A 22,672-nucleotide genomic window follows, 5' to 3' on the forward strand; every position below is an offset into this window, starting at 1 on the left:
GAGGCTTTTCAACTCCTGTCATCTGTGTGGTTTGTCATGTCTTATACACGAGTGGTTGGTGGTGATGAAGGGCTAATGGAGCTAAAGCTAATCTCCCTGAAGCTAATGTATGGTATTGATGATATTCCTAACCCAGTTTTCTGCTCCAGTTTTACATTTGGGATTTCCACATTAAAGCAAGGCTGTACTGATCAATAGGCCATGAGCACGACCTTTTAGCCTCGTGTTTTTAACTCTGACCTGGGCCCTATTTTCACTGGGGTGGAAGAACAATCTGGTGCTGGTTCTGTGTGTGGCTCTGCATTTTAACAAGGGTACTAACATATTTGTTCTTTCTTTTTCTTCCCCTTATCAAATCACTGATCCCCCCCCCTCTGCTGTCTGTCCACATATTGTTTTTCTTGATCCTGTGTGGCGTTTCTCCTCTATTCCTCCATCTAATTTTCAACTCTGCCTCACTCCTCTTCTATTTCCGTCCTTCACCTCCTGCATTTTCTTTATCTCTGTGACTTTTGCATCCACTACTGTTCTCTATCTCCTGCTTCCTGCCGCTTTCTCTCAGTGTGACCAAGACCAGTGCATTCAGAGCACCAAATTCGTTTTACAGGCCGCCGCCACACCTCTCCTCCAGCAGCAGAGCAGTGAGCCCGTCATCCTGACCACTTCCCCTGAAAATGGAGGAGCTCTAACTGGCCGCACGTCCCTCACCCTTGGTGGCCCGTGCACATCACTCCCTCTCGGCCAGCCCACCCCTCCAACGTCCACTCCCAGCCTAAGCCTTCACGAGGCCACTGACATGATGCAGATCCATGGACACGGCCACACGCTTAACCACAGCCACCCACTGCAGGAGCCCGGAGCCCACCACCACTTTCTCACTCCAGAGGAGGTGCCCTCGCCACCAGGTATGCTTCCCTGCGGAAGCCCACTTGGTCACAGCCACACGGTGCAGACTGGCTTTTACAACCCCGCCAGTCAGGACTCCCTACACGAGGACTCTGTCCGAGGACTGGTTAAGCTCAGCTCTGTTTGACAGTGGGACCCCCAGAACACATGCATCTGTGAAAACTTCTCTGTGCCACTTTTGTGCCAGCTCGCTCTCACCCTGAATTACTTTACCTTTGTCTCCTCTGCAGGACTAGAGAACTGAAAAAGGCTGTGGTTTAAATTCAGCTGCTAGAAACTAAGAGGAATTTAACTGAACTGGAGTGAAACCTGTTGTCCTCAGCCAATGGTCTTGCCAAACCACTTTGGAAATGACAGAGATGTATTTCTGGTATGATGGCCTGTATTAAAGCTCAGACATGCCCTTTTTTAATTCAAGGGAAGCATAATCTGTTTGCTCCAGGAAACATGATGGTGAGTTTCTTCATCAAAGTGGCATATGTCTGTGAGCCATGTCAAGCAAAAAAAAAAAACACGTTTTGACAGTACTTGACAATTTTGGGGAAAAATGAATTTCTGTCAATGAATCAAAGGTCCAGCAGGTTTTTTTGTACAACCAACTCTAGCCTTTTTGCCTGTTGCTGATTGGACAGCATATTTTGCCTTTTTTTGTTTTTTTTCTCTTCGATGTTCTCAGCAGTGCAATGGTTGATGTCATAATGTTGCATATCATCCTGCTTTTTCTATGTTGAAAATATAAGAGACTGTTGTACTGAACCATGGTAATTACAAATTGTATTTCCTGTGGATATTAATAAAACACCAACTTTTTATCAGATACGATAGCATTAGACTTCAGGTCAAGAGGGAGAATCATGTGTTCAAAAATACTTCCTTAAAAGTTTATCTTGTGACAGATGACTGAGGCCAGTAGGCTTAAAGGTCCCATATTATGCTTTTTCTGGTTTTATATGCTCTTTTAGTGTGTTTTCCAAGTGTCCTGTGCATGTTTAGGCACAATCTATGTTCACAATCAGTAAATGAAAACAGACACTTTTTTCGAACTTCAGCTATTGTGAACGTACAGAAGTAGGTACATAGATTAAATATACGAACCCCAAAAAGGGCAGAATATGGGCTCTTTAAATCAGAGAGTACAAACATGCTCGCCTGAATGCTGCTGAAAACTTCTGGATTTCAAACAAGGTAAGCCTTTATTTTATAAAGTCTCTCAGTCATCCTGACAGAAGTCCTGGTTAGGCCTCGAACAAAAACGAGCTGTGCAGACATTAGAAAGTTTCTATTAATCGTTATTAAAGGTAGTTTATGGTATGAACAGAGAATCACATTTTTGAAGCTATCAGAGAAGGTGTCTGGCTGGGGAAAAGTTGTCACACAGTATAAGCTCTCTTCTTCCACCCTGTGCCTGAGCAGGAGTACTGCAGTTAAATTAAAAACAGGAAAACACAAGTTACACTACAAAGAACAAACAGATCACTTGTAAAATACACAATACACTGTGACTCTTCTAAAATGTAACTCAGATATGACTACACTTAATGTGAGCTGGTTTTTGTGTGTGAAGAACTTGAACAGATTACTGAGACTCTGCCGTTCAGAGAGCAGAGCATTGTGTAACCCATTCTTTTGGTTTTACAGCCAGCAACTTTCCTGTTCAAATGAGCTCTGCCTGCTATCATTGATCGTGTTTCCAAAACTCATACGGTCTTATTTCAGTCTAAAAACATTTAAATGTGCTAAAAGATTAACATCAAGCTATGTGGAAGTTAGTCACATCTTATTCCTGATGTTGCGTTTGGTCTGCTAGGTGTGTAAATGAACCACTCCTTGAGTCATACGTACAAACGTTTATGTAAAATGAATAATAGAGCATCATGTCACATGAAAAAGTGGAAACAAAATGATAATAACATATTTATTAGTTAATAAATCATTTATGATACATAAGGAACATTTTTCATACATATCTTACAACAATTACAACAAACATTGTCAAAGGAAAATAAATACCAGTATTCATTTTTTTTTTTTTCAGGATGTTTTTTTTGTTAAATATTTGGAGCAGAATTGATCATTGCAGCGCAGAGTGGGAGCGTAGGTTAACAAGTGATGGTCACAGATGCAGGCATGTACAATAGTCTAAGACTTGCGTAAAGATTGCAAAAATGTTTCTGAATATTCATATATTGAGCTGACCCTGTACTGCGCAGTGCTCGACCTCTGCTGCACTGTTACTTGTTCAGTGGATTTAAATGGCGAGTGCATGAACACACTTTGATGTGTTTCAGAACCCTCAGGATTATGACCTTTTAAAGTACAATGAGTTCAAGAGTAAAGAATGAAACAAAGAAATTGAAGCGTGCCATTAGAAGACACGTCCTATTTACTTGAGAAAAAAATGCTCTGAAGCATTTTAGATTTTCTGTACAAGAAACACATGTTCAGTGGGCCTCTGAAAGAATGGAGCCCTTCAGTATCATTCATTGTCTGTAATCAATGTCCATATTGGCATTTAAACAAAGCCAGTACTTGAGAGTGCTTTTTCATATTTACACACATGTCCTGTTTTGAATATACAGTGCACTAAGGGAACATCACAGCAGAGATGCACTAAAGACAGAATAAGAAACAAACTAAGGCAAACCTAAGCTGTAGCTGTAAACAGTCATGGTGGCTAACACCCCGATGCTCCAGAGCAGCTAACTCTCATGCACCAGTCGACACAGACCATAAACACTCGGTAGTCAGGCCTGTTCATTGTCCTTGTTTGCTAACAATGCTAGACTAGCTTAAAATCAAAGATCTATGGTTGATGCAAGACAACCCTTTCCTGAGGTTGCACGGGGTTTGCTGTTTTCAGCGTCCTCTGTCTTGGTCATTGCGGCTAAGTTGATTTAGCGTCGAAAAACCACAACGCAGCAGCGTCTGCTACGCTGTGTTTTTAGCAGGCCTACAGTCACCACAGCTTCACATCTGTGAGCTCTAGGTCTCCCATGATCTCCAACTGGTCAATGCTGCTCAGGTCCTGCACCCGATGTCTGAACTCAAACAAGTGAGAGCCGTTCACTGCCAGTTTGAACTGATGAGGCTGACAGAGGATGAGAATCTGACGACATCAACACAGAGTAATAATCAATCATCTCAAAGCAAACAGACATATTAAGAAACAGTTCACATTCTGCACATCTAATGTGATAAAAGTCTAATACACTTGCAGCAGGCAGCAAAAGCCCTTCAAAATAGAAGTTAAGGTGTTGCCAGCTCCTACCTCAAAGTATTCCCCTGATGAGAAGGGAAAGAAGGGCAGCTCACGCTCCTCTTGACCCCAGGCTTCACTCAGGTACGAGTTCCTGATAAACATGCCAGACTTCATGCGGGGATTCAGATGGAGGGCGATGTTCTCCGTCTTCCTGGTGCGGAGGTTCACTGTAAAACTGGAGGAAACGCAGATTAAAAGGTCAGTCCATTCAAATCAGAAATCTTATTTGTTACAAAGAAATGTGCTGTATGTAAGCAGATCAAACAAGTCAGTCAGACATGCCTGTTCTGTGCTGTGACGAGGTGTAGTTCACTTTACCTGTGAGGGTACATGCAGACCTGCCCTTTGATTGTTATATGCTGTCCAGGGCTCATCCCTTTTAGTATACTGCCTTTGTAAGGTAGGCTCTGAAATGGATACATTTCATTAATTATTGATATGCGGACACTTTTTAGACCAACTGATTAGCAAAGCAATAAAAATGAGTGGATCAAATTCTATGATAATGTCCTTTCAATAATTAGTTTGTCTCTCTCAATCCAACAACGTAAACCAAGACAGGTTCATGTCACAAGCATAAACACCAACAACCCTAGACTGTGTCAAAGAAATGGATGTAGGATTTTTGATTTTAAATGAGAACCCACTGCTCTAAACCTGAATCATTAAGCCTTTAGGCTATTACTAGTCCATTATTGGGCCAAAAGGGGGGAACTGCATTGATTGTAAAACATGTTTAGTTTATGTTTCAGTTTATCTTCTCAATGAGTGGTTTAAGGACTTCTTGACTACAGCAGTTTTTTTAAAAGTTTCATCACATTTAGAGTAAAGCCAGGTATGCCGTAGGGTGTCACCATCTATGATTGACAGGCTGCTACCACTGGGACCTGTCAACCAGGCTAGAGACATAGCAGTGTGGCTCAAACCTGTCCACCAGGTATGTTATCATCTGGCTCCAAAAAATAAACCAATAACACGTTAAAGATATTGAACATTATTTCATAAACCAATAAGTAACATGGCTACATCCATTTCTTGTATTCAGTCAATGCAAGGAACACAGGCCCATGTGAACAATCATGCTGATGTTGAATGAATCCCCTGTATAGTGATCCATATCTTATTGCCTGTCAAGTATAGATTCATCCAACATGACCGTATGCATTCACATTTACTTACATTTGACTGTGTGTTAGTGTGAACTGTGTACATATGTGTGTGAGAAGTGAATCCAATCAAAACATATTTAGTGGTTAAATTGTAACCAGCTATTAGTTTGGTTTGTCCAGAACAGTTAACAGTGCCAAGAAAAAGAAAGAGAACCCTTCTGACTAACCGACAAATATCAGTCAATCACCCAATAAAAATCATTCTAATGTACGTTAATGCACAATTGTACTCAAATAATCAAGTTACACATTGGCATATTTATTAAAGTTATCAGAAAATACATTTGATAGGTCTAATGTAATTGATAGCGGAAAGGCATTTGCTGCTGAAATAATGCCCCTCAACACTGTGAAAATGAAGAGTAAAAAACAGCCTGGACACAGTAAAAAAAGTAATTCTTCACAGGGACTAGGGCTGATTCTGGCTTCAGATCACCTTAGATTTTGAGATGGAAAAAAACTCCTTCAATCAATGAACAGAAAAGTCAAAGAGATTAGTGGAGAGGTGACCTAAATACAATAAACATTTAGTGTAGATCACTGCTGTTAAATAAGGTTTAATTGAAAGGAAGAATGTGCGACTTTTTGATCCAGTAGATGTCGCCCTTGAGCATCAGCTTGAAATCAAAACTAACTTCTGTAAGTGGACACCTCCACCACGTTGAATCCTCCACTCTCCTACAGCGACACATCTCAAACCCTCTCCCCTCGCGTTTGCAAAAAAGGAGTTATCAAATTTGAACTCACCATAATCAAGCACTAAGCGCAAGAGGCTGACTCAATTGTCCTCGTCTCCAGCTGCTTCTTTTCTCTAGTCCCTCACTTAAACAGCTTTTCTACGCAAAGGGACGAGCAGGCCGTCCGTCCCGTCCGTGTAAACCCGACAACATCACAGGCTCGCATGTCACACTCATTGTAGACAGTGAAGACTCAGAGAGATATTTTCAGAGGGTATACTTGATTTCTGCTACATTTATGTGTATATAATGTCACACATCCTTTAAGAACTTCAGCCTGACTTTCAGCAATTACTTTAATAAATGCGTCGCTTAGTTAATATTTCAGGTGGATGTTAAGGTTCTATTATTGTGAATTTCAAGAAAACTCAGCTGGTTTGTAAACAATCCCTCCTGGATGACTTTGTTTTAGCCATGCTGGTGTGTTTCCTGATCTCGTAAACCACAAAGCAAACCAGAAATCCAAAAACACAGTGGGACGATGGCGAAACAAACAAAGAAATCATTGAGGAGCTGTGATCCAGTTTTAGTGGCATCACATGATACTGGGCACATTTAGGCACAGAGGGTTTGTGTGTATGATTCAAATGGAAAAACTCACCAAGTCACCTGATTCTGAATATATCGCCTAAAAAAGGGGAAAAAAGGACAAATTTAGAGATGAAAGATATTTTCATTAAATCAGTTAAACGTGTTAGGATTAAATGAAGTAAACAAGAGATTTGAGTCTACATACTGAGGTTGGGATGTAGCCAATAGCGTGCACTGTGACATTCCCAGAAATAGAAAAGGTGTCGACCCTGTTTAGTGGGATTTTGTGCTTGTATTGCAGCAGGTGAGCACCATTTACTGCCACCTGAGGGAAAAGGGAAGTCATTTTATTGCCTTATTTTATAGAAATCACACTGCTATGCACATGTACTGTCTTACTGGTGCCTCTATCTTCACCAGCTTGTATAACTCAACCTTGAAGACGCCTTCGTGCACCAGGATGATAGTCTCAAAGGGGGCTCCACGTTTGAAGGGCAGCTGATGGAGCGTCTCCTCTTTGCCCCAGCTCTCGTGCTTCAGGGAGTTACAAACCACACAGGGCGAGCCTTTGAAGCGAGGGCTGAAGTGGAAGGCGACGTCAGAGCGCGGCTTGGTGCTGCAGCCACTTGACAAGTCGATCTGAAACCTCAAGAGAGAACGCACACCGTGGCGGGATAACCAGGCAAAGTGGACAAACTGCCCATACCACACAAAGGTCACGTCATGTCAAATAGTCGGCATATCTCAAGCACGATATCACCAGCGCCAGGGGTGAGTTGATTCATAAAGGCCCTGTATCCAATTATTGTTGTTTGAAGAAAAAGAAAAAGAGTGAACTAAAGAATCCACAAAAATGTTCAGGGACTAAATCTTGTGCTCAAACCGAGAATTTGCAAAGTTTCTTTAGGCATCACACTAACCTAACCTCTGATCTGCTGAGCGGAAATTAGTCTAAACAGATCTTGACGCTAATATAATTACAAATTCCTATAAAATCTGTGTAACCGATAGGGAAAAAAAAGAGATGAAGTTCCTCCACATGCTACACATGGGCTCTATATTCAAGTGTAAGATTGGCACATCCTCACACAGTGTTGCTCAATAACAACTTACCTGTCAGCATCTGGGGGCACAGTGCCTTGGATGATGATGATCTCCCCAGGGTGCAGGCCACCAGGAATGGGCCCTGTGTATGGGACCACCTGAGGTAGAGTTGCCATTAAAGCACTTTATACACCTGCACTGACAACACCTGGAGACATGCTATCTAAACGCCTCTGTGTTTCATTTGCGCTACAATAGGCTAAACACTGACCAGCATGATTAACTAACGCTGTGTGTGCAGGCCGTTTCAAGACAACTGCTTGAAATCACAGCATTAACCACGACCACCTTTAGTTTTTAGCTGTGTTGCGGGCTATAACTGGGTCTGTGGATCACTGCATGGTGGAATCAAAGGGTTGATTTAGAGCAACATAAAAAATGATAAGCCTCTTACCGGATTCAGCACAGTGTGTTTCGCATTTGCCACAGACATCGGGCTCGTTGTGTCAGTCTACAACATGTAGCTGTGATGAAAGACAACGGAGTCTGCGGTAAATCTGACCGGTTAGTAAAAAATCCTGCACTACGCAGGGTTGAAGGCAACGAGCACCGTCTCTCCATCAGAACACAGAACAGCGTGCGCATGCGCAGATTCAACCACGTGATCAAGTCCGCTGAAAGGCTGAACACTAAAAATCCACTCCATTTTTGTTCAATTACTTTATAAACTAATTAATTGTGACTTCTTTTTCAGTGTTATTATTTAGTGCTTAAACAGTGATAAGCCCTTTTTTCCTCAAAAATGAATAAATACTTTAATGTACCATCTTCTCTCAGACTATAGCCAACAAAGAACTGTTGGGAATAATGTGATTCTTATATTTAATACCGATACTCATTAAAATAAATTATATTTCAGGAAGTGGGTAAGACAAATGCGTGAAAAGTTCAACAACAACAATAACAATACTAATAATTATAGTTAATAATGATTGATAATCGTAAATGCATATTAGATTTTCAAATGTTACTGAACTTTACTGTTGGTGGTTGTTGTAAAATACAAATAATGAGATTTATGGGATTATTGAGAATAGAATAGATGTTTATTGCCATTTGCACAGGTACAGGACAGTACAGGTACATTGGAATTCTTGTGCGTTTCTCCCTGAGTCAGCTTCTACAAAAACAAGGTAAAATTATATATAAAACAGACTAGCATTGTAAGAAAAAAATAAAAATAAACAAGTTGTAGTAACAACTAAGTGATTTAAAATAAACTGTACAGAAGTTATACACTGTATTAAAGCAAAGATATAATACAAAAAAAATAACAAGGGGAACACTGTACAATGAAATGAAAATATAAATACGTTTTCTTATTGCACTTATTATCTCTTATTGCACCTGAGGTTATTGCACACATATTTTTCACATCATATAATTGCACTGTTTTTTTGTTGTTGTTTTTAGGTTCATATTGCTGTTGTGGTAGCGGGAGATGCTCTCTGGCCTGTGATGTCGCAGGTTATAGCCCGAGTTCTTCCCCCTGAGATATGCTCTATTGTGATAACGACTCTAGCCTCAAACACAAGTCTGTTCAATTTTAATTGTCGATTTACTTCGTGTCCTGTGACAAATGAGAGCCGGACCGGACGAGAAAATGTATTCCGAGTTTTTTGCGCTCTCCGGGCCACCGTACTATCTTTATAAGCGGAAGTGACTCTCTGGCGTCATCTTCTGTTCGGCCTTCAGAGAAACGCAGGCAACACCCAACTTAGCTAAAGACTCGTCGACTTTAATGACAAATGGCTGTTGGTGGGTATAAACGTTTATTTGAATCGTATAAATACGGAAATGGTGGGCTAATTCATAAATTCTTAAGAAATAAAGCAAAAAAGTAGGCATAAAGCCAGGTCTGGGCGTAGGCTACTTTCGGTTAATTCCTTTTTCTCCTTTTGTGTTCAAGGAACTATTGTCGCTGTTGGAGCAGGAGCAGGTCAGATTATGAAAACCTTTGACTTTTATTCTCCCCTTTTAAAAAAATAATAATAATCTAAAAGAAGAGCAATTTAAATATGGACCCACACAGTCGTGATAAAACACTTTTTTCCCTCCCTCTGCTCGGTTCGTGTCCGTGGATAGTGGGTGCTGTGGTCCTGGTTCCGCTTGCTCTCGGTGCTGCAGGTTTCACCTCAGCTGGGGTAGCTGCAGGCTCCGTTGCTGCCAAAATGATGGCGACCACTGCAGTGGCTAACGGAGGAGGGGTGGCAGCAGGAAGTCTGGTGGCTGTTTTGCAGTCAGCAGGTAAGAAAGTGGTGGACAATAAACTCCTGATGGAAGCGTGTGGTGTTGGACTCATTGGGTGTTTGTTATTGAAGGGCAATACAGTCAAATGTGCATGACCGTCAACATAGAAGATGTTGTTGAACACAATTTGTCTGGAACTGAAAGTGAAACATCAATATTTTCACACAAAAAAAAAAAACTCTTAAGCCATTGTAGATCCTTTTATAGAGTTTTTCTTAAGAAGTAGTGTGGCGCTTCAGTAATGACTGTTTACAGTAGCCTACTGTGAGGAATACAGTTCCTATTCTTGATGTATTCATTTGGCTTGACAACACAGCTGTGCCTGTTCTTGCTGCTCAGTAATAAACCTGTGCGATCTTCCTGTAGGTGCAGCAGGCCTTTCTGGAGTTGCCTCTGCAGCTGTGGCCACCGCTGGAGGAGCTGTGGGCTGGCTGGGTAGCTTAATTAGAAAACCATGAAAATACTTGATGAATCTTTACTTTTAAAATGGTCCATTTTGTCAGCTTAATTGCCAAACAGCACTTTTGCAATTGTATACATGCAGTGAAATAGTGTGATTTGTTATTAAAGTGTTGTTTATTTAGTCTTTTTTGTATGTTTTCTACTGTGTGCATTTGATTCCAGACTGCCAGACTCTTAAAGACTTTATTCTTCTTTCCAACACGACTATGTTTGACAAATCAGTTTGTTGTTGCCTGGGCTGACAATGTGAATTGTTAAGTAATGAAACTTTACAATCCATGTCAAATTCTTAATTAAATTAAGAGAAACGTGAAGAAACTTGTGACATGCCACTGGATTCTCAAATCTTGAGGGGCAAAGTGCAGATTTATTTAAATGTTCACCTTTTCTTCTACCTTCACATTTTGCAGTTCATGATCATAAAAGGGGAATACTTTCCACATGGTAGCTCAGATACAGCATGCAGGAATGAGTACTGTGTAAAGATCTCATTTCATAATAATGTTACTCCTAATCTTAAATGTTGGTGATCGCCACCACAATCCAGGGCTGATGCAGTCTTCTCGTTTTGCATCATCACAGATGGAAGTTTGTCCTGAATGCAGGTTTAAAGGAGCAGTCAGAATTAAACTGGTTTAAAGATTTATGTCTCTTGTGTTTTTCTCCAATTTTCTAACTTTCATGATTCAGCACCTCAGAAATGTTTCGTGTTATTTTGGGGGAAGTGGCTCCATGACACGGTGTCTTGGTCACACAGACACAAACGAAACTTACTGCAGTTTCATTTCTCCGGAAATACAGCAACAGCTGCGTAGGTAAATCTCTGCTCCGTTCAAATCTCATCAGAAAGAAGCAAGTCATGGACCCATGTGAGTATCACTGAACGCTATAATAACCATATAACCAGAGCTAACACCTTCCATAAAACATTATGATCTGTAAGATGTGACCAAGCTTTTCATATCTCGTCTTGCAGTTTCAGCTTTGGCCGCTGTGGCAGGAGGAGGTAAGACCTTAGTTGAACTCCTTTGTTTACTATCTTAACCTTTTTATATGCTAAACGATACATGATCTACGACGGGAGTATTAACATCTTAAATACATTAAGTGTTCTATGATGATGATCCAAAAATATGTAGTTTCATATCTGCAGAAGTAAAGCCCAAACACAACTAATCGGATGTTTTTTTTATTATTATTATTATTATTACAGAAACACGAAGTAGCCTATAACAAGATGCTCCACGTTTGTCATTTTCCAACATTTTCTTTAATTCTTGTAACTTTCACGACATGAATCTCGTAATTTAACGACTTTAATCTCGACATTTTTTTTTTTTTTTTCTTTAACGTGGCCCTAATCCTCCGTCGTAATGATCACTTTTAAAGCTCCCTAACAACTGATGACATTGTGAACAAAGTTCCCCCCCCCTGCTTGGTTCTTGTCCCTGTGCAGTAGTCGCTGTGGTCGCAGCTCCTGTAGCTCTCGGAGCCGCAGGTTTCACCTCTGCAGGGATCGTTGCAGGCTCAATCGGAGCTAAAATGATGTCGGCTGCTGCGATCGCTAACGGAGGAGGGGTGGCAGCAGGAAGTGTGGTGGCAGGCCTGCAGTCAGCAGGCAAGAGGCTGCTCAAAATTACCACAAATATTTTGAAGTCATTGTTATTTGCTTTTTGCATATTGTGCTAATAATGCAATGTTTATGGAGAATATAATGACACAGTGTTTGAAAGGCGTCTAAAAAGCTGATTTTTCTGCAGCACAGTAACTGAACATTTCCTGTGTAATCTCGTCATAGGTGCAGCAGGCCTGTCAGGAGCTGCCTCTGCAGCTGCGGCCACTGTTGGAGGAGCTGTAGCCTCAGTGGCAAGAGCCATCTTCTGAGGTGATTACAAGACTCATCTACAGCGTTTAGCTTTTTGCAAAGGTCATGGAAAATGTTTTAGTTTACTTACCAAACAGCTCTTTTCTAACGTTGGACATTAGGCCAAACGTGTTTGTTACATGCTGAGCAATGACTGATAGCCTTTTGGTTCAATGTTAAGACAATTCAGTTGTTCCTTGTGTAGAAGTTGCTTGATGTTATATTTGCATGCATGTTATAGTACTGCTGAAGCTGTGTAATGTTACTTGACCAGATTGTTAATCAATGTGCTTTATGTGAAAAGTGATCCTCAAGGTGGCGCCGGAGGAAAAGCTTCCAATCTTTGTTTTGGAACTTTCTATGATTAATAAAAAATCCAGTAGGCCTAGTTGTTGACCTATTTCACTGTGGCCTGTGTCTTTTTTTTGTAGTTTGTAGAGGCCACATGCAGCCATATTGCTGATTATTGAATGTGTTCACCTTCCGTCCTAACATAAGAGTCACTGAGAAGTCAGGATGAACTATCATGTTTTACCTTTACGCAAAATAAAGAGACTGAACTGAGGAGGCTTTGCTGTTCCTGATACCTGTCATACAGCAGGGAAATGGCGCCACCTGCTGCTAGTTTCAAGCTGTTTACTGAGTGAAAGGCAAATTCTTAAATGGAAACGGGACTTGAGGAAAAGTAGAGGCCATACATTTAAGATAATTTTTTCCAATGATGACAAGTAATTTGTGATTGTTTTCCCAAAGTCTCAACTTGTTTATCTCGTGTCCCCAGAGTTGCAAAAGTACAGAGCAATCAGAAATACATTTAACTTTCCTGAATAGTGTTAGTTTGGATAATGACACGGCATGGTCTGGCCTTTCAAAGCGACCAGCCAATTGTTAATCCTGTTATCATGAGAGAGAAAATGAATTCTTTATAATGTCAAAACCAGTGAGAAAAGTGATTCCAGACTTTAAGAAAACTAGAGATTACTGGTTATCACGGGAAAACTGAGTCAATAAAATGTTTGCATGCATGTTGGCTGTATATTAGGTCATGAGATACTCAAATCTAGAAGGAAAAATACGTATTGGAATGAATTTTATTCAATAATGGCAATAAGTACTTGGTGTACATGAACACTGAATGCTTTGGGTTCAGCATGTCGAAACAAAACGACCTAATATAATGTCTAAACATCTCTGTTGTGTAAATACTTAATGCTGGACTGGTCATGTCTTTGACTTTGATAGCAAGAGCCAGAGCTAAACTATTTTTCTCTTTATTCACTGCAACAACAACAAAGAGTATGACATCAATACAGGTTTAAAGAAGCAGTCAGAACTAAACTACTTTAACAACCCTCACATGTTTGTCTTTTGTTTTCTCTCGATGTTCCAATTCTATAATGTCATGAGAAATGTTGTTTGACTGGAATCTTTCAGGGCTGAGCTCAGATTTTAAATGTCCAGTAGTTTCATTTAACATGAAATGATATGTAATTATGGTACTAATTAAACTCATACCACAGATCACAAGATAATTACCCTTGTGACATATGCAGCTCCTTGTTGGAATATTGTGAAAAGTGTTTACTGAAGTCTTGAAGCTTCAGCATGTCACTGTGTACGTAATCATGGTACTAATTAAACTCATGCCACAGATCACAAGATAATTACCCTTGTGACGTATGCAGCTCCTTGTTGGAATATTGTGAAAAGTGTTTACTGAAGTCCTGAAGCTTCAGCACGTCACTGAACCCTTTCCAGATTAACTGACACAGCATTTATTTCCTGTATCTTTAGTAAACCATGTGTTTCTGATGACTACAGAGAACACTCCTCAGCCTCATAGTCAACCACGCATGGCTTTAAGTGAAGTTCAGAATCAACAGTGCAGGCCTGACTGTGTATAAAACTGAACCCAAAAATGGTAAAGGGACTTGAGCTTGTATAGCGCTTTTCAAGTGTTCTGACTACTATAAGCACTTTTACAGCCTAGGTCATCCATACCCATTCACACACGGATGGCAGAGGCTGAATCCGTTTATACACATTCTGCCGACAAAGCAGCTGGATCAACTTTTGGGTTAAGTGTCTTGCTTAAGGACACATTGGACATGTGGGTTCAGGAGCCAGGGATCAAACCCTCAACCTTCTGGTTGAGAGAATGCCGACTGACCCACAGAAAACATGAATTATATATGATTTATTAGTTGGATGAGAAACTTGGTGGTCCCCTTTTTTTCAATTTGAAGTTGGATAACATTTTTCTTCAACAATTTAATGACCATTCTAAAAAATTAAAGTCAACTCAGACTCTTTTTTTTCTTTTCACTTCTGTGTGAAGATCTGAAACAAGTCATAGAAATATCAATTTTATTAATAAAGCACATCATCACAGTTAAGCTCATTGTGCTTTAAATTGAGGTAAAAATACAACATACGACATAAAATTTAGACCAACATGCAAATATTAAGGAGATCACAAAGAGGTCAATATATTTATATATATTTTTAATTTCTATTTTAAGCTTTTCTCACAACACTGTATTTGGCCATTAGATACTAATTTCTTGACTCAAAGTTGCAGGTTTCATTCAGTTTTCAGTCATCCATCTATAAGAGTATATCAACATTTATAATGAACAGTTTCTTCCAAGAAAAAGTCCTACATTACGTAAATGGGATCTTTTACTTATAAATGAATGTTGTACTTTAGTGCTAACATGGATTTGTCTTGCCTTTATTGGAAATGACAATGGATAGAGTAGGAAACCAGGGACAGAGATCGGGTAATGATATACGTGAAAGGAGCCACAGACTGGTGTTGAACCCAGGCCGCCCACCTGGAGGACTATAGCCTCTGTAAATAGGGTGCAACATCACCACTAGGCCATCTGCAAGTTACAGTTTAATAGTAAAAATCCATTGAAGTAGCTTATATGAAAGAAGTCCATCAAAAGCCATGCATTTAGTAGAAAACAGCGTTAGAATCACTGTACACTGTGGTCACCACTATGTGTGAAAGTGTTAAATACATCCTGGATAAAACCACATTGTTACTGCAAGGGTACATTTCCACAGTTCTTTCAAGCTATTACAATATTTCTAACATCAGACTTTCCATTAGTCTTTAAAATGTACAATAACTACAGTGATCATTACGCTAAAGTAAATATTACTTTGGTTGTTATTAAACAAAATACAAAAAGGAAAACCATTACGCCCTCCCCCATCCTCAAGTCCAACTTCGCACATTCAATATAACCATAACCTGTTGGAGCACAGGGTGTTAACGTCAACCAATGAATCTTTATTTGTACAGCACCAAGTCATGATCTCAAGACACTATAAAAAAAGTGTTGGTTACTCATTGTTATATCATCTACAAAGAGCCAACATTAATCCATCATGAGCACAGCACTTTGCAACATTTAGAAAAGTTAGAGTGGCAGGGAAAAACTTCCTTAAGAGGCAGAAACCTCGAGCAGAACCAGAGTCATGATGAACAGCCATCTGCCGAAACTGTGTTGGGCTTGGAAAGTGGGATAGAGGGAGATGTAGAAAGAGAGAGAAGGATCGAGACACACAGAACAACAACAACAACAACAATAATGAATAAGATAGATCTAAAGATACATCAGTTATAATGTTAAAAGTATGTGTAGTTTTGGGAGTAACAACTAAGTATGATCATAAACTGATCAGTCTAATTTTAATGTTAGCAACTGTAGTGATGATGAAACGGGGAGGAACGATTTTTCGTACTTTGGTGATTAGTTAGTGTATTATTAATTTGGAATATGTGTCATTGATAGCACAGAAACCATGGCTTTGGATGGGAAATAAATCCTTAAAACTGCAACCCCTGTCATCTCTTTAGTTTGGGAGTTCTTTAGAATGGGCGGTCAGCCCATTCTAAAGAACCTGAGAAGTTTAATACCTAATGAAGCAAGTGTCAATAAACCAAAGTGGATCCTAATATTTTTTTTTGATAAACACATGTCAAATAAAAACAACTGAATAATATAAAAAGGTGTTTCCCCCTGATAGTTGAGAGAGAATGTGACACTCCTTCACAAATACTCATGACTGACCTCAGAAATGTTTATAACTTGTGTTTGTCTGGATTTATTTATAATATTGACCCAGTGACGCCCTCTTTTCTCTGAGTTTCGTTTCTCCTGAAATGATTCCAAACTCTCTCAGAGTATATATAGCCCTGACTCACTCAGATCTCACCACTCAGGATAACAACATGGGACTATGTGAGTATCATTCCTCCTTTGAATAATGCTGTGAAAATATTAATATGATGGCTTCTTCATGTTCCTCATTAGAATGTAATAATGATAGGGCACTGGCAAATATGTTTGATATAACCAGATGGGCTTTTAACATTGATCCTGGTTTTCATCCTTTCTTTCAGTAACTATCGCTGCTGTAATAGGAGGAGGAGGTAAGCCCTAAGAAACGCTTCATATATCAGCTCTGTTTTCTTTTTACTGATTTGAACTAATTTAATTTTAAAGTCACTCACATAAATGTAGAAGACTCTCATTACAAGACAGGGTTCTCCCCTGCTGTGGTCTTGTCCATGTGTAGCAGGAGCCGTGGTCGCAGCTCCTGTGGTTCTGGGAGTTGTAGGTTTCACTTCAGCTGGGATAGCTGCAGGGTCCTTTGCTGCCCAAATGATGGCAGCAGCTGCCGTCGCTAACGGAGGAGGAGTGGCAGCAGGAGGTCTTGTGGCTGGTTTGCAGGCAGCAGGTAAAAGCCTTTATTTGATTTCAAATGAATTATAATCTGAAGGTTGAAACTCCTGTGTTGGACTGTGATATAATCACAAGGGGATAATGACAGGGACATTATATGTCTTGTATTTTCAAAAGTAGATTAAAATCCCCAAATAAACAATAATATTTGAACTAATATAATAAAATACAACTATCATATAACAAAGCTGTTGATCCTAAGTTCAAGTTTAATGGTTGTTGTGGTATATTGACCACATTAGTTATTTATGAGACACAGTTACGCAGTGAATAACAGAAGCACAACTTGACAAAAGGTGCAATCAGTTCAATAATTTTGAATTACAATCTGTGTTTACAATATAGTCTTAAGGTATTTCTTATAATTACACCACATTATGTTTAATAGGGCTTTGTTCTGTTACCTCCTTTGGATGAGAACAATAATTTCTGAGCTTGTGTGATGTTGCTGTAGGTGCTGCTGGTCTGTCTGGAGCTGCTACAGCTGCTGTGGCAGGCGCTGGGGGAACACTTGCAGGGCTGGCTGCAATCATCATCTGACAACCATGAAGAAAAAAGATGAAGCCACAAAATGTTTGCTATTTTAAATGATAAGCTTAATAAACTAAACTCATCATGTTTCATCTTTCAGACAACTAAAATGTTTGATGCAATAAATCCCTAAAGCCCATATACTGGCTCAGTGCGTCATCTGAATATTTCCTTTGCTGATAATGTCTCACAAAAAGCTTTCAGTAACTAAATCAATGGAAGTGTCCATGTAGTTACTGAACTCTATTGAAAGTAGAACATATTCAGAGACTCTATCTTACAGTCACTTGAGGACTTAAACATAAAAGAAATGTATGGAACGATCAAGTTCACAAAGCTGAGTGGAACAAGTCAGAATCCTATAATCAACTGGTTCATAAATATGAGCAACACTTTTAAATTACACAACATACATGTTGGGTATTCATATTAAATAATACCTCTTTATAGTTGAAGTGTTGGACTTGGACAGACAGCAGCTTTGAAAAGGGCCACATTGGCTGCATCAGTTGTTGGTGGAAAAAAGGCCTGATCAAAGTACATTCAGTAAAAGTGCTTAGCTTATGACAGAAAGGTTAAGTGTCTGAACACATGACAAAAGGTCCTCTTCAGAAACTAAACCCTTTTATAAACAACAGTTTTAATTGCTGTCTTAAAAGCCACCAAGTTCCATTGACAAAAATAGTAATTTCACCTTACAGGAATTGAGATCTGCTTACTGCATCTTTAGGTTTGTTACTCTGTGTAACTGTGTATTCAATAAAAAATAATGTGTTTGATTTTAAATGCCAAAGTCACACACAATACAATCAGACTAAATCACTGAGGCAGTGGTAGACCAGCAATTCAAAAGTCCTTGTGATATAATTTACTGTGTTTGTTTAAAGTCTGGTGGCTTCAGAGAGAGTGTTGTAACCAAAGACATGTAAATAAAGCTGGACGAAGCCTCAATGATGTCACCCATTGGTTTCTAAAGGGCTGTTTTGAAAGCCCATCCATGGGGGTTGCCATATTTGAAATAATGACTACCAAATATTCTGTCAACCTAACGTAAGGCACAGAGCTGGAGCTTCATCACAAACTGCTACAACACAGCCACTTTGAATCACCACACCCCTAATTATGCAAAACTCTTGTCCTTCATAAAGTCAAACTGGGTGTGTTATGAAACCATTCCTCCCCTGTACAGTGTGTGCTGATAAAGACATGAACTAATAAGACCCGGACCAGGCTGTAAACGTGTTAATTACATGCTGTCAAAACAGTCATTTAATATGGGGTGTGTTAAGAACCTCCGAGTCTTTTGGACAGCCTCAAAGGGACACACAATGAACTGTAGTACTTGCAAATTTTGCATTGGCTTCAGGTTGCTGCTCGGTTGTAACAACTTTGTTTTTTCTCAAAAAAAGATCTAACCTCATCAAAAAAGGTCTATCTCTGTAGGAATACTTTATGTTATGTTACCAGGAATTACGACGTAATATGTAGAAACGGCTCATCTACAAAAAACTATGGAAATTCTCCTTTAATGAAACAGGCTTTTCATTTCCAGAGAACATGTTTATCTTGTGTAACTATATGAAATAGATTTGATGAAGCCCTCAGACTAAACTGGTTCATCAGCTTGGAGGCAAACGCTTACATCTCAGAAATGTAAAAAATGTTTTTTTTCAGCTTCTGTATTTGTTGATCAGATGTATTTTGGCTGACTCATTGGGTAAGTAAATTTATTACAAAACCCTAATCACAGAGAGAAGAATTCCTACTGAAACTAGTGTCATTGTTTTTATTATGCACTGACTCTCCACTACAATCATTTAAAAAATAATGAATCCATCTCTGTAACTGTTCGAAAAAGTGAAATGGATTTTAGGCTATATTTTTGACAAGCTAAATGACATGCAGCCAGGCGCGTCTCACCCGTGGGTGTTGTGGGTGTCTTTCACTGAAACGTATTTTCATCCCCCACACTTTTTACCAGTGGAGTCATCGATGAAAACCTATTGGTCAAGTCAGATTTATTAAGTGACAATTAAGCCAATCATAGCTGTTTGGTTACAGTTGAAGCGCGGTAAAGTTACTAAAGTTTAATCCTCCTGTCACTCATCACGAGCTGAGTCAGAGCTCAGAGCTAACAAATGGATACATGCTACATGTAGCATCCTTCTGTAAGAGAGTTAGTCACCCAAACTAATGTTATTTAGATAAATCCACCTCACAAAACAACGTAAGTGTAACATTTTCTGCTCTTGGTTGTTATTTTAGCTGTATTTATTTATTTTTTGTAACTTTGTCTTGTTGTATGATGTTGTCAGCTAACATTAGTTATTGAACATTAAATGAAACAGAATGTGTTGATTTGCTAGAGGATGGTAATATACTAGAATTAGAACACCCGCACTTTTAAAATCGCTGCTCCACCCCTGCATGCAGCAGAATAACTGGCACAACTCAACAATGATTGGATCAACTCTCATGAAATTTACACCAGCTAAGTTATAATAACCTTATTGATTCTTATTTCAGTTTGTGCTGATAAGCTAACATTAGCATGCCAGCTTGACGCTGAATGATAATCATGTAGCCTACATCCCAGATTAGCGTTGTCATGATGAGCATGTTAGCATGTGGAGCACGCAGCAACACTGAACCTAAGTTCAGCCTTAAAGAGCTATTAGCACGTTGTTGAAACTATTTTATTATAATGTTTAGTTCTTTAATGAAATGGTAACAGCTTCTTCAGAAACAACAATCGAAGAGATGGTTTATTTCAGATGCATTTTATTATGGTTAATAAAAGGACAGTTTAAGATGAGAATATTCAAAGAGCACAGAATCATCATTTTTATAGCGTCACATTCACTCAAATGGTGTCAAATCGATCATTTATCAGAGTTACTGAACTTCCTGAGTCAACGCCAGGCAGCATCTTCTGCATTTCTTACACATTGTTTAGCTCATTGTGTTCAGCAACCTCTCATGTTTACCTGAAAGATGCTTTATGCAGAGTGTGTGTGGCAGATGTATGAAAAGTTCATTTAAATAAGATGATTAGATTAATCACAGAAACAGAAACAGTCACCTACATGAATAATTGTGTTATTTAAGAGTACACACAGCCTGTGTCCATGCTGTTTATCTTAAGGTTGAAGTGGTACCATTTTGGTTACAAATGGCTGATAGCATCCATCCCATTGCTCCTCCAACGCTGCCGACAACTCCAGCTGCAGTCGTTGTCAGACCAGTTGCACCTGCAGTGAGATGTCATATAGAGGCATCAGTGTTCATTTCAGAGATATACATTCACTCAGAGTCATTCACTCTTCATTGGATGATTTTGCATTGTATCATTATCTTGAGGCTTATTGTTAACTTTACCTTAACACTTTGCAGGAATATGCAAAAAAAGAAGCTAGTTTGTTCATCATTTCAAAAAGGTTATTTTTGTTTTAAAATATACACGCGCGCGCACACACACACACACACACACACACACACACACACACACACACACACACACACACACACACACACGCACACACACACATACACACACACACATTTGTAAACATTCAGCTTACCTATTGATTGCAAAAATGCAAACAGACTTCCTGATGACACGACTCCCATCCATGACATTATTGAGGCAGCAATGGAGCCTGCTGCTACTCCAGCTTGGGTCCAACCAAGGGTGACCAGCAAAGCAGGTGTGAAGAGCACAGTCACAACTCCTCCTGACAAGAGCAGAAGAAACTGTCTTAAATGAAAAGAGTCAAACAAGAGAATTAACGTTAAATGTCTAAAAGGTGTTTTCCATTTTTCTCACCTGCGCCTATGACGACAGACTTACCTATTAATGAAACATAAAATAAAATTAAGAATCAGTTTCTTCACTCTGAGCTTCCCATGCTGAAAATATTTGCTAACATTTATTTGCTGACTTATCGTTTTTATATATAATAAATTATATTTTCATATCTCCACTCACTCTTAGCCACCTCTCTCAAAGCTATAATACTTTACAGTGAAGCATGTTTGTGGTTGGGGACAGAGTCGTTGCTCTTTAAAATGTTGTAGATAACTCCGTAAAATCTTTAGAAGATAAGTGTCAATGTTTGAGTATAGTTTTTCAAGAGGGAATTTCAGATGTAGAAAAGGCCAAAGACTGCCTGAAGGCTCAAACACAAACAGATAACACCAGTGTCAAGCTGATACCATTTTAAAGAACGTTAAGAAAAAAGTTTTCACTGCTTAAAGGAATGTAGAAGGCATCTGGGAGGGGGATTCTTTTTCTGATGGGGGAAAAACAGACAAAACTGAGGACATCCTCTTTGCCTAAGTTGTGCATTCTGGGTAGGCTATTTCTCTAAGACAGGGGTGCCCAAACAGTCGATCGCGATCGACAGGTAGATCGCTGACTGATTCTCAGTCGATCGCGAGATGTTTAGTCAATATAAAATACAATTGTAAAATAGAAAAGTGATTTCAATTTCATCTCATTGCAATTTTTCCCCACACACGATACCTGTGTGGGGAGCCCAAGTATACTTCCGACCTGTGTGTATTTAATTTTTCATTTATTCATGAAATTGCTGCGTGCATGAGAGAGAGAGCGCGCAAGAGAGAGAGAGTGCAGGCATGCGCAATGACGTGCAGGTAAAACCGTGGGGTAAATGTTTTACCAAAAAGTCATATATAGAAACTATGCTATGAGTATTAAGCGCATTTGATGAAGCTGCAGCTACTTTTCTCTGCTCCTCTCTGCTGTCATGACTGTGAGCATCGCTTGGCACGAGACACACCAATAAACAGCGCAAACGCGCACACACACACACACACACACACGCACACGCACACACTTGCACTGGAGCGCCAGCCACCACGCGAACCTTTTTACTTTTTACTTTTAGTGCTACAGCACACAGTTGATCCGTGATCCGTACGGACCGAGGCGTGAACACACGTGATCCGGTCAAACAGTCGGTTGGACTTTACTCCGTTCACTCTCACCGTGTCTGCAGCTAATTTAACAAAAGCAAAATCATCTCACAGCAGCCTGCTGTAGTCTGTGAACATCTCCACACAGATTAAAGTTG

The 22,672-nt window shown here is 39.5% G+C and overlaps 5 protein-coding genes and 1 long non-coding RNA gene across 10 annotated transcripts in view; 4 read left to right on the forward strand and 2 right to left on the reverse strand.

The window, feature by feature from the left end:
• LOC109981297 (palmitoyltransferase ZDHHC14) overlaps window positions 1-1,723 on the forward strand; it is a 43,331-nt gene extending 41,608 nt beyond the window's left edge. For 2 of the 4 annotated variants that reach the window (XM_020630020.3, XM_020630019.3), the window contains exon 10: window positions 563-1,723. In XM_020630020.3, coding sequence (XP_020485676.1) covers window positions 563-1,033 — 471 coding nt within the window. In that variant the 3' untranslated portion in view covers window positions 1,034-1,723. The remainder of the gene's footprint in view (window positions 1-562) is intronic. The other 2 variants (XM_065966158.1, XM_020630022.3) reach the window with 2 other exon arrangements.
• A 1,084-nt stretch (window positions 1,724-2,807) lies between these two features.
• Window positions 2,808-8,285, reverse strand: lgals8b (galectin 8b). Of its 2 annotated transcripts, none has more exons than XM_065966159.1 (8): window positions 8,101-8,285; window positions 7,716-7,804; window positions 7,002-7,248; window positions 6,808-6,927; window positions 6,673-6,699; window positions 4,484-4,572; window positions 4,175-4,340; window positions 2,808-4,012 (listed from the first exon to the last, which is right to left on the reverse strand). In XM_065966159.1, the coding sequence occupies exons 1-8, from the start codon at window positions 8,137-8,139 to the stop codon at window positions 3,863-3,865; spliced, it is 927 nt and encodes a 308-aa protein (XP_065822231.1). In that variant the 5' UTR covers window positions 8,140-8,285; the 3' UTR covers window positions 2,808-3,862. The 2 variants fall into 2 exon arrangements, with proteins under 2 accessions (XP_065822231.1, XP_020485774.2); XM_020630118.3 differs by having other exon boundaries at window positions 7,038-7,248; window positions 8,101-8,283.
• Window positions 8,286-9,334: 1,049 nt separating this feature from the next.
• On the forward strand, window positions 9,335-11,061 carry LOC110005703 (interferon alpha-inducible protein 27-like protein 2A). The gene is made up of 4 exons (XM_020660983.3): window positions 9,335-9,464; window positions 9,616-9,645; window positions 9,792-9,953; window positions 10,323-11,061. The coding sequence occupies exons 1-4, from the start codon at window positions 9,455-9,457 to the stop codon at window positions 10,412-10,414; spliced, it is 294 nt and encodes a 97-aa protein (XP_020516639.1). The 5' UTR covers window positions 9,335-9,454; the 3' UTR covers window positions 10,415-11,061.
• A 76-nt stretch (window positions 11,062-11,137) lies between these two features.
• On the forward strand, window positions 11,138-12,682 carry LOC110005704 (interferon alpha-inducible protein 27-like protein 2A). The gene is made up of 4 exons (XM_020660984.3): window positions 11,138-11,287; window positions 11,395-11,424; window positions 11,875-12,036; window positions 12,217-12,682. The coding sequence occupies exons 1-4, from the start codon at window positions 11,278-11,280 to the stop codon at window positions 12,300-12,302; spliced, it is 288 nt and encodes a 95-aa protein (XP_020516640.2). The 5' UTR covers window positions 11,138-11,277; the 3' UTR covers window positions 12,303-12,682.
• A 3,737-nt stretch (window positions 12,683-16,419) lies between these two features.
• Window positions 16,420-17,715, forward strand: LOC109981378 (interferon alpha-inducible protein 27-like protein 2A). Its single transcript, XM_020630131.3, has 4 exons — window positions 16,420-16,541; window positions 16,703-16,732; window positions 16,879-17,040; window positions 17,500-17,715. The coding sequence occupies exons 1-4, from the start codon at window positions 16,463-16,465 to the stop codon at window positions 17,583-17,585; spliced, it is 357 nt and encodes a 118-aa protein (XP_020485787.2). The 5' UTR covers window positions 16,420-16,462; the 3' UTR covers window positions 17,586-17,715.
• Window positions 17,716-20,337: 2,622 nt separating this feature from the next.
• On the reverse strand, window positions 20,338-22,341 carry LOC114917397 (uncharacterized). The gene is made up of 3 exons (XR_010669109.1): window positions 21,403-22,341; window positions 21,158-21,310; window positions 20,338-20,827 (listed from the first exon to the last, which is right to left on the reverse strand). It is a non-coding gene; the product is annotated as an uncharacterized lncRNA (long non-coding RNA).
• Window positions 22,342-22,672: the final 331 nt, after the last annotated feature.

The sequence above is a fragment of the Labrus bergylta genome, chromosome 18 (assembly GCF_963930695.1).
Source record: "Labrus bergylta chromosome 18, fLabBer1.1, whole genome shotgun sequence".
Classification (NCBI taxonomy): domain Eukaryota; kingdom Metazoa; phylum Chordata; class Actinopteri; order Labriformes; family Labridae; genus Labrus; species Labrus bergylta.